The 9,902-nt window shown below is 38.2% G+C and overlaps 1 protein-coding gene across 1 annotated transcript; it reads left to right on the top strand.

Annotated features, from left to right (window-relative positions):
- Positions 1-671: 671 nt before the first annotated feature.
- On the top strand, positions 672-4,114 carry LOC129457421 (uncharacterized). Its single transcript, XM_055232474.1, has 5 exons — positions 672-890; positions 1,984-2,079; positions 2,700-2,795; positions 3,381-3,476; positions 3,989-4,114. Exons 1-5 carry the CDS (start codon positions 672-674, stop codon positions 4,112-4,114), a joined length of 633 nt encoding a protein of 210 aa, XP_055088449.1.
- The last annotated feature ends 5,788 nt before the right edge of the window (positions 4,115-9,902 follow it).

The following is a 9,902-nucleotide window of genomic DNA, read 5'->3' as shown; positions in this document are numbered from 1 at the left end:
TAATTTATTAATCTAATTAATCTATTTTTAATCTGACCAAAAATTCATGAGAAAAACCCTCAACATGAGTTTTCTGTTTTGTTTTTCATTTAAATCAATTATATTATTGTAGCGGATGCAAAAGGTTGATATACAACAAAAAAATTATGGCTTTATGAACCCATTATTGTTTTTCACATATGAACCGATGCTTTCTGAGCTGTTTACATCCCTCTGTATTTGAGACTAGTTTTGATCACCAGGAGATATCACTGTACTTTTGTCGATCTCTAAATATTTCTAAATACAAAAATGCTCAAATGCTCTCAACATATAGAGCTATACAATTACTAAGCACTGACTGAATGTGTACAACTGAAATAAAGTGCTGAAACATCAGGTGCACATAAAATACTATCAACATGTTCTGAGTTATACAATTACTAAGCACTGAGTGAACTTCTACAACTGAAAAAAATGCTGAATACCATCAAGAAAATACTTCAAATAGGCAAAAGAAAACATAGTTAGTCCCCAACCAGATCCATGACAGCCAATTAGGCTTCACATGCAACTTGAAAATGGAAACAGAAGTCAGAGATTAAAAATAATAATAATGCGATTAAAAAGTATAACACTTTAACTATGACGGTAGTTAATAAATTAATTGCAATTAATGCACTACCGGTAATATGACAGCTTTAATCTTTCTTTTAAGCATTGACGCAGCACAAGAAGATGGCAGCCTGGGACGACTTGTCAACGATGACCACCGTCATCCGAATTGCAAAATGAAGAGGATTATGCATGAGGCCAAACCACACCTCTGTCTGTTTGCTTCAAGGGACATTCAGCCAGGAGAAGAAGTAACATATGACTATGGTGGAAGTGATTGTCCATGGAGAACACAGGTATGTATTTACTGATGGTCATTTTTTTTCCCCTTGGACTTTTTTCCTTAAATGGATCAAGTAATCAGTTTAAGGAAATGTCACTGGAAGCATGATTTTCTGGTTGCAGAATAAAAATGATGGAGGCCAAAGGTTTCTTATATAAAAGAATTAAGTTTAATATTATGCATGGTATCATGATACCAGCCAGAGTTTCGGCTGTCTCTTGTGATATAAAATACATATGTCTAATCCATATGTCCAGTATGTCTAAGTATAGAGAGAGATAGAGATAACAGGAGCAACATACAGTTTTTATAAAGTTGCTTGTAGGATGTAGGCAAGCCCCGCAGGGGGTGGAGCTTCAGCAGACCTATAGGAAAACTTTTGAAGTGTCACCTTCACCCCACGTAAGTTGTCTCTTGGGTCAATCGGTCACACCAGTCAGCAGTATTTATAGGAGAAGAGGTGTCTTCTAACCAAAAACAGACAAAGGACTTGTCTTCACCTAACCATGGATGATTAATTGTATATGGGGGTGCCATGTGGTCAATGTGTAGGAAACTTGCCACACAAGTGCAATGCAACATTTTTTGTTTTGGACTAAAATTGTATTAAAATAACTTAGTAGTAGAAATTCAGAAGATTATTTCCTATTGGAACATGCTGTTTTGATAAGCCCCACTTTTTCATGAGTTTTTTGTATAGTTTAAATACTATGTTATGCAAAAACTTTAAACCCAAAATGTACAAAAATGTCATCCTCCATTCTTGCCCCATTTAAAGTTGTTAAAGTTAAATTAGGCTATTATTTAAAATATGGCATTTGTTCTTCAGTAACACGGACTTTTTAATCAATGGACAAAACAATAACTTTTAATTGAAGTGCTCAGATAACTTGTTTGTGACTTTTTTTAAAGGCTTGATAACTTGTTGCATCTAGCAAGCCTGGTTTGTGTGGAGCTTTTTATATATATATATATATATATATATATATATATATATATATATATATATATATATGTGTGTGTATCATACTTGTATTACATATTATATTTAGATTTATATTTACAGATTTATGCTGTATATATGAATATAAAATGTTTTTTTGCAGACTGAGGAACAACCTCCAGCAGCCAAGTCATCTGATCCTCACCTGTCCAGACCTGTAGAGATGACTCCAGAGTCACCTCCAGTACTCGTTGTACAAGTAAGAGTCAGTGTGAACAGCACTGTTTAGTTCTTGTGCTATTTTAGTCCAGACTGGTTCAACTGTATAATGGGACATGGATCCAAGCACACTGTTTTTTTTGACTCATGGGGACTCTAAGCACACTCCGGTTTTCTGACTTGGTGGGGACTCCGACTTCACTCTGCAATGGGACTGCATACTTGAATCTGGACATTGTCGTACACACATTACTCGTGGGGACTCCAAGCACACTCCGGTTCTCTGACTTGGTGGGGACTCCAACTTCACTCTGGTTGCTGGCTGCATTGGGACAGCATACTTTAATCTGGATATTGTCATACACACATTACTCATGGGGACCGTGGCAGCTAGAGTAAGACTGTAGCCCAAGCACAGTGTGTCTTTGTAATTCACAACGGTTCTTCAACCAGAACTTGGGTTATTCCTGTAACATTTCATGTTGACTATAACCAGATACACATAACATTGAGCTAAGTCCAGGTGAAAATGTGTTTATGATAAACGTATGACTTGGAGCCAGATGGACTTAAACATTGACGTCAAAACCATTTTCTTATTGAATATAAATTGACAAGTTTTGAGAAACTCCACTATTCATGTTGATGTTTTTTTTGCAGACTGAGGAACAACCTCCAGCAGCCAAGTCATCTGATCCTCACCTGTCCAGACCTGTAGAGATGACTCCAGAGTCACCTCCAGTACTCGTTGTACAAGTAAGAGTCAGTGTGAACAGCACTGTTTAGTTCTTGTGCTATTTTAGTTCAGACTGGTTCAACTGTATAATGGGACATGGATCCAAGCACACTGGTTTTTTTACTCGTGGGGACTCCGACTTCACTCTGCAATGGGACTGCATACTTGAATCTGGATATTGTCGTACACACATTACTCGTGGGGACTCCAAGCACACTCCGGTTCTCTGACTTGGTGGGGACTCCAACTTCACTCTGGTTGCTGGCTGCATTGGGACAGCATACTTTAATCTGGATATTGTCATACACACATTACTCGTGGGGACCGTGGCAGCTAGAGTAAGACTGTAGCCCAAGCACAGTGTGTCTTTGTAATTCACGACGGTTCTTCAACCAGAACTTGGGTTATTCCTGTAACATTTCATCTTGACTATAACCTGATACACGTAACATTGAGCTAAGTCCAGGTGAAACTGTGTTTATGATAAACATATGACTTGGAGCCAGATGGACTTAAACATTGACGTCAAAACCATTTTCTTATTGAATATAAATTGACAAGTTTCTTTTGAGAAACTCCACTATTCATGTTTTTTTTTTTTGCAGACTGAGGAACAACCTCCAGCAGCCAAGTCATCTGATCCTCACCTGTCCAGACCTGTAGAGATGACTCCAGAGTCACCTCCAGTACTCGTTGTACAAGTAAGAGTCAGTGTGAACAGCACTGTTTAGTTCTTGTGCTATTTTAGTCCAGACTGGTTCAACTGTATAATGGGACATGGATCCAAGCACACTGTTTTTTTGGACTCGTGGGGACTCCAAGCACACTCCGGTTCTCTGACTTGGTGGGGACTCCAACTTCACTCTGGTTGCTGGCTGTATTGGGACAGCATACTTTAATCTGGATATTGTCATACACACATTACTCATGGGGACCGTGGCAGCTAGAGTAAGACTGTAGCCCAAGCACAGTGTGTCTTTGTAATTCACAACGGTTCTTCAACCAGAACTTGGGTTATTCCTGTAACATTTCATGTTGACTATAACCAGATACACATAACATTGAGCTAAGTCCAGGTGAAAATGTGTTTATGATAAACGTATGACTTGGAGCCAGATGGACTTAAACATTGACGTCAAAACCATTTTCTTATTGAATATAAATTGACAAGTTTTGAGAAACTCCACTATTCATGTTGATGTTTTTTTTGCAGACTGAGGAACAACCTCCAGCAGCCAAGTCATCTGATCCTCACCTGTCCAGACCTGTAGAGATGACTCCAGAGTCACCTCCAGTACTCGTTGTACAAGTAAGAGTCAGTGTGAACAGCACTGTTTAGTTCTTGTGCTATTTTAGTCCAGACTGGTTCAACTGTATAATGGGACATGGATCCAAGCACACTGTTTTTTTTTTACTCGTGGGGACTCTAAGCACACTCCGGTTTTCTGACTTTGTGGGGACTCCAAACACAATGTTTTTTCCGACCTGGTGGGGACTCCAAACACACTCCGGGTTTCTGACTTTGTGGGGACACGCATTCTGTAATCTACTGTAGTTTGTGTCTTGCGCACATTATTTGTGGGGGCCAATGTTTCTCAGTAATAATATGGTTTTGAATTTGGTGCAAGTTTTGTTTCCAAGCACATTTTTTTTCCTGCGGGCACAATCATTCTTTACTGTAGATTCCAAATTGCACGCACATTGATTTTGTTACTTGTAAGTATAACACCTGTCACTTCAATGTTGATGAATTTTTTTTAGTTTAAAGCTTTTTAATTTAATTAGCTTATATTTTAAATCACTTAAAATATTTTCTTTTTCCTTCCACAGGCAAAGGATGAAGGACTTACAAGAATAAGAGCTGGAAGCTCTCCTGTTGTAAATATTACAAATTCTAATGAAGCAGAAACTCAATGCACTGTTTCTTCACAGCTAACCGAAAGCTGTGAGGTAAGGTCTTTACACTGTCATTGTTCATTTTGTGTATTAGTGCTATATAATTAAGCAGGTTTATTTACACCTCAGGCATCAGGTCCATCCTCTGAATGTGACTTGACCATCACTGACACATCTATTCCAAAGCTGAGGAGAACAAAAAGCATAGAGGTGTGCACTTTAAATAAACACTTGATGGTTGTTTCCATGTATTAAATGTGCACAATATTGTTCACGGCGTTTACCTGCATTATTCATTTTATTTCTCTTTCCTTAAGATGAGAGCGCCCCTTGATTATGATTCAGATGAGCTATTTGATCCTGATTCAGATGAGCTATTTGATTCCACCTCGGATGACAGTGGAGAAAAGTACATCCCTAAAAGTGGAGAAGACTCTTCTGAAGATACAGACACCAGTGAGATGCTCATAGCTGATGAGAAAATTAATAAGCTCAGATTTCCAAGCATGATAGTGCACACTGGAAAGGAGTCACAATCACTTGCTGAACTGGACAATACAAAAAATCAGAAAAGTGAGAGAGGGAGATCACGTGTAAGGAAACAAAACAGGAGTCATAAGAGATGTTCAAGCAAGCAAGTGACTGAACCAATAATAGAAAACTCTGCATCAAATTCAGAGCAAAACCTACCCTGTACAGATTCTTCTATAAGTAAAACAAACAACAGTTCACTTTTCATACCTGCTGTTTTTAAAAAAGATGATGGATCTAGAATGTACAGCAAAAAGCAATACTGTTTGTACTGTAAAAAGGGATTTGTTAAGATGGCAAGGCATTTGGAACGTGCTCATCAAGATGAGGCAGAAGTTGCAAGGGCTTTTTCCTTCCCGAAAAACTCTAAGGAAAGACTACTGCAGCTGGAACATTTAAGAAACAAGGGCAATTTTTCACACAATGTGCAAGTTCTGGACTCTGGTGTTGGAATTCTTGTAGCACGACAGCAGCCCAGTCAACCTGTTCAAGCTGAGGACTATCTACATTGTTCATATTGTCAGGGTCTTTTCCTGAGGAAAGTCCTTTGGAGGCACATTAAACTGTGCAAATTCAAACCTTGTATTCCAGTGAAACCTGGCAGAACACGTATCCAGGCCCTCTGTGGCTATGGAACTCCTCCACCAACGGGAACAACGGCTCAGCTGTGGAAGCTAATCAACAACATGTTGCAAGATGATGTGTTCCATGCAATCAAATCTGATGCCTGTATAATGGAATATGGTGAACATCTGTACAATAAGCTTGGATATGATCCCAGCAAACATGAGTATATACGTCAGAAATTGAGGGAGCTTGGAAGACTGCTGTTGTGCTCGAGAAAAACCACTCACCTGAAGACTATTAAAGAGCACGTACAACCTGCAAATTTTATGCATGTCGTTCAAGCTGTAAAAGAAGTGGCAGGGTACAATTCTGAAAAGCATTCCTACAGTTGCCCAAGTCTAGCTTTGAAGATTGGATATAGCTTGCAAAAAGTCTCCTTGCTTGTTGAAAGCCGTGCCAATGTGATTGGTGACGAAAATGCAGCAAAGGAAGCTCAAACATTTCGCAGAGTTTACGAAGCCAGGTGGAATGAACTAATATCATCCGCGTCCCTTAGAACTCTTAATGAGTCAAAGTGGAACAGGCCACAGTTGCTCCCTTTTACAAAAGACGTCCAAACACTTCACTCTTTTTTGGATGCTGACCAAGAAGATCTTTTCCACAAGCTGTCCTCAGTCACATCGCTTCAGACATACACACAGCTGACAAAGGTTATTTTGACACAAGTTATTTTGTTTAACCGACGCAGATCTGGAGAAGTATCAAAAATTCCTCTCTCTGCCTATACATCTCAAAATGTGTCGGATTCACAGGAGGATGTGAATCTTGCCCTTTCAGATCTAGAGAAGAGACTCTGTCAGCATTTCCGAAGACTGGAGATTAGAGGCAAACGTGGAAGAAAGGTCCCTGTGCTTTTGAGTCCGGCAATGCAACAAACATTGGATTTGCTTGTCAGCAAACGACAGGAATGTGGGATTCTCACAGAGAACATATACCTATTTGCAAGACCATCCAGTTTGACTTGCTACCGCGGCTCTGATAGTCTTCGGTACTTTGCCAAGGCTTGTGGTGCGAAAAGCCCTGACAGTCTGACTTCAACAAAACTACGGAAACAAACTGCAACCCTGTCTCAGGTCTTAAACCTAAGTAATACTGAGTTAGATCAGCTTGCTGACTTTTTAGGGCATGACATTAGGGTGCACAGGCAGTTTTATAGACTTCCCGAAGGAACTCTCCAACTTGCTAAAATCAGCAAAGTACTCTTGGCTCTGGAGCAGCCTGTAGCAGCCTTCAAAGGAATGTCCCTTGATGAGATCAACATTAATCCAGAAGGTATCAAACATTTGTCTTTGTCATTTCTATTTTGGCTCTCTCCAATCAACAGTAGCATGCATACATTTTTTTATTGTATTTGCAAATTATAGTCACTTATGTTTGCATATGTTTCCTCTAAAATTCATAGATTTCATGTGACTGACTCCTCAAAAGCATGTCCAAGTGTTGAGTCTCAAATGTGTGAGGCATCCATATGCCTGAATACACTCATTATGAATGTTGTTGTTTTTTTAAAGTCTTAAGCAATGCACTTTTTTCTTGTCCTTAATACTTGCCTTTACTTAATAATACCTTTTAATCAAATTGACTTTTTCCTTTTGAGAGTTTTAAATGTTTCATACAGTTCTTTGGGCAGTGTGTTAACTCATATTCATCTCTCCACAGAGAATGTGCACTTCGACAGTGACCAAGATGAAGATCCTCTAGACTCAAATGAAACTGAGCAAGACCAGGAATCAGGCTATAAGTCAGACTCACCAGGTAAGCTCTCGCCAACTTTCCATTCTCATATCTGTGTCTTCATAAACATAAATAGACTGTTAAATGTTAGAAATAAGATGCATTTGAAGATAATTCATTAATGTACCCCTAAAATATATCACTTGTGATTTAAGAGTGTAAAATATCTAAAGCTTGAGCAAAACCTCAGTAATCAACTTTAATCACTCATTACCAAGTCATTCAGTTATTTCAAAACATGTAACTGGACTAATCACTATTTATGATTACAAAATATGCTACTATTCTTGGTTAAAACATTACAAAAAATGATAAAAGATGTGCACAAACTGTAAAGGTCACCAGTTAATTGGTTGCACCACAGAGACACTGGTTTAGATTGAGATATGCACGTCTTTCTATTTATGATTTAAATATTCCCACTCTGATATGAACTACAGACAAAAGTGAACCCACCTGTAATACTATCCAGTAGACAACATGACTACTAGACTGTTATGTACTTTTTATGTAGCTCAATTGCTTTTCTTTTTCTCTTGTAGATCTAGTCACGGGAGCAAGTGAGACTTGCGGGACGGTACACCCTCCACAGGAGGACACTGTGACTACTACCCAGGTTACAAATGCACACAAAGGGTCTGGACAGCTGAAAAGCACTAAAGGTAAATCTGCTTAGTGTTCATGGTCTTAGTTTGACAAAGCAATGTAAATACAAAATGTAATTTCTTTATGTTCCTCTATAGGGCAAACACTTAGTAAGAGAAAGAAATGGGATGAGGACGAGGTTGCTGCTGTGGAAAGACACATGATGTTCTTCATCACAACCTGTAAGGTACCAGGAAAGCATGATTGTGAGAACTGTATCAAAATGGAAAAAAATGCTCTTAAAAGAAGAGATTGGCTAGCACTTAAGTTTTATGTTAAGAATCGAATTACAGCCCTGAAAAGGAAAATTTAACCTGCTCAGCATTTTGCAATATTGGCTGTCACAAATGTTAATATTTCAACTAATTCAAAACAGATTTGTTAAGTTGTTCAAGTTTGAAGTCAAACTCGTAGTTTAAGTTTGTATGAAGGGAAATTTTATTCCTCAAATTTTATTTTGTACGTCTGCTGTGAATGGCAAAAAATGTTGATGGTTTTGTATTATAGCTGTTCTGCTAAGTTATTAAAAAGTTGTAACCTTGTTGCCTATATTCTTGCAGACTTGTGTTGATTTTTAACATGGCACGGCATACAGTATACCTTAATTGTTATTGGCAATTTTTTGTTTTTATTTTTTTTTATTAAATTTAACCTACTCAGCATTTTGCAATATTGGCTGTCACAAATGTTGATATTTCAACTAATTCAAAACAGATTTGTTAATTTTGTTCAGACAAAGCAAGTTTGAAGTCAAACTCGTAGTTTAAAATTTGAGGAATAAAATTTCCCTTCATACAAACTTATTTTGTACGTCTGCTGTAAATGGCAAAAAATGTTGATGGTTTTGTATTATAGCTGTTCTGCTGATATTAAAAAGTTGTAACCTTGTTGCCTATATTCTTGCAGACTTGTGTTAAAATGTTGATTTTGTATTATAGCTGTTCTGCTAAGTTATTAAAAAGTTGTAACCTTGTTGCCTATATTCTTGCAGACTTGTGTTAAAATGTTGATTTTGTATTATAGCTGTTCTGCTAAGTTATTAAAAAGTTGTAACCTTGTTGCCTATATTCTTGCAGACTTGTGTTGATTTTTAACATGGCACGGCATACAGTATACCTTAATTGTTATTGGCAATTTTTTTGTTTTAAACCTTATTAAATAGCATAATCAAAGGATTTATGCCATTAACATCCTTTAAGTGAACTTGCATTGCAATTGAGAACTTAATATTATATTCTGTCCCCACCGAGTAAGTTACCCTTGAATTTGTGTAAAGTGGTCCCAAGAGAGATATAAAAGTCAGACAGAGTGTTTACGTGACCTCACTGCGGCATAAAAACCTGAAATCCCCACGGAGTTAGTATTTGTCAGGTGAAGGAACATTACTTTGACTAATTGATAATTTGAAGTGACGTCTGTTTTCCCGGAGGTTTCAATATGTAGCCTGATTTTTTTCAATGCTGCAGAACCTTCAGAAAGGGTGGTCCCCACCACGATAGTATTTGTCTTGCGTCCCCACCATGCAATATAAACACGTATGTGTGTGTGGGGGGGGTGTGTGGGGGGGTGTCTGTGTGTGTGTGTGGGGGGGGGGTGAGGGGGGGGGGGGCGTGTCGTCACATGATCTCATCGTCGTGGAGATGAGTTGTTTACAGATTCTAGAATCAGAGGTTTGTTGTTGAGAAGGAGAGAGT

This window comes from Periophthalmus magnuspinnatus, unplaced genomic scaffold (genome assembly GCF_009829125.3).
Source record: "Periophthalmus magnuspinnatus isolate fPerMag1 unplaced genomic scaffold, fPerMag1.2.pri scaffold_184_arrow_ctg1, whole genome shotgun sequence".
Taxonomy (NCBI): domain Eukaryota; kingdom Metazoa; phylum Chordata; class Actinopteri; order Gobiiformes; family Gobiidae; genus Periophthalmus; species Periophthalmus magnuspinnatus.
The sequence above is the reverse complement of the archived record's forward strand: the minus strand, read 5'-3'. Positions and strand labels throughout refer to the sequence as shown.

What these genes read in the sequence shown, in the direction of transcription:
- LOC129457421 (XM_055232474.1), top strand. Translation starts at nt 672, where the DNA reads ATGACAGCTTTAATCTTTCTTTTAAGCATTGACGCAGCACAAGAAGAT. An exon ending in ATTGTCCATGGAGAACACAG is followed by an intron (nt 891 to 1,983) that starts GTATGTATTTAC and finishes GTTTTTTTGCAG; the next exon opens with ACTGAGGAACAACCTCCAGC. An exon ending in CTCCAGTACTCGTTGTACAA is followed by an intron (nt 2,080 to 2,699) that starts GTAAGAGTCAGT and finishes TTTTTTTTGCAG; the next exon opens with ACTGAGGAACAACCTCCAGC.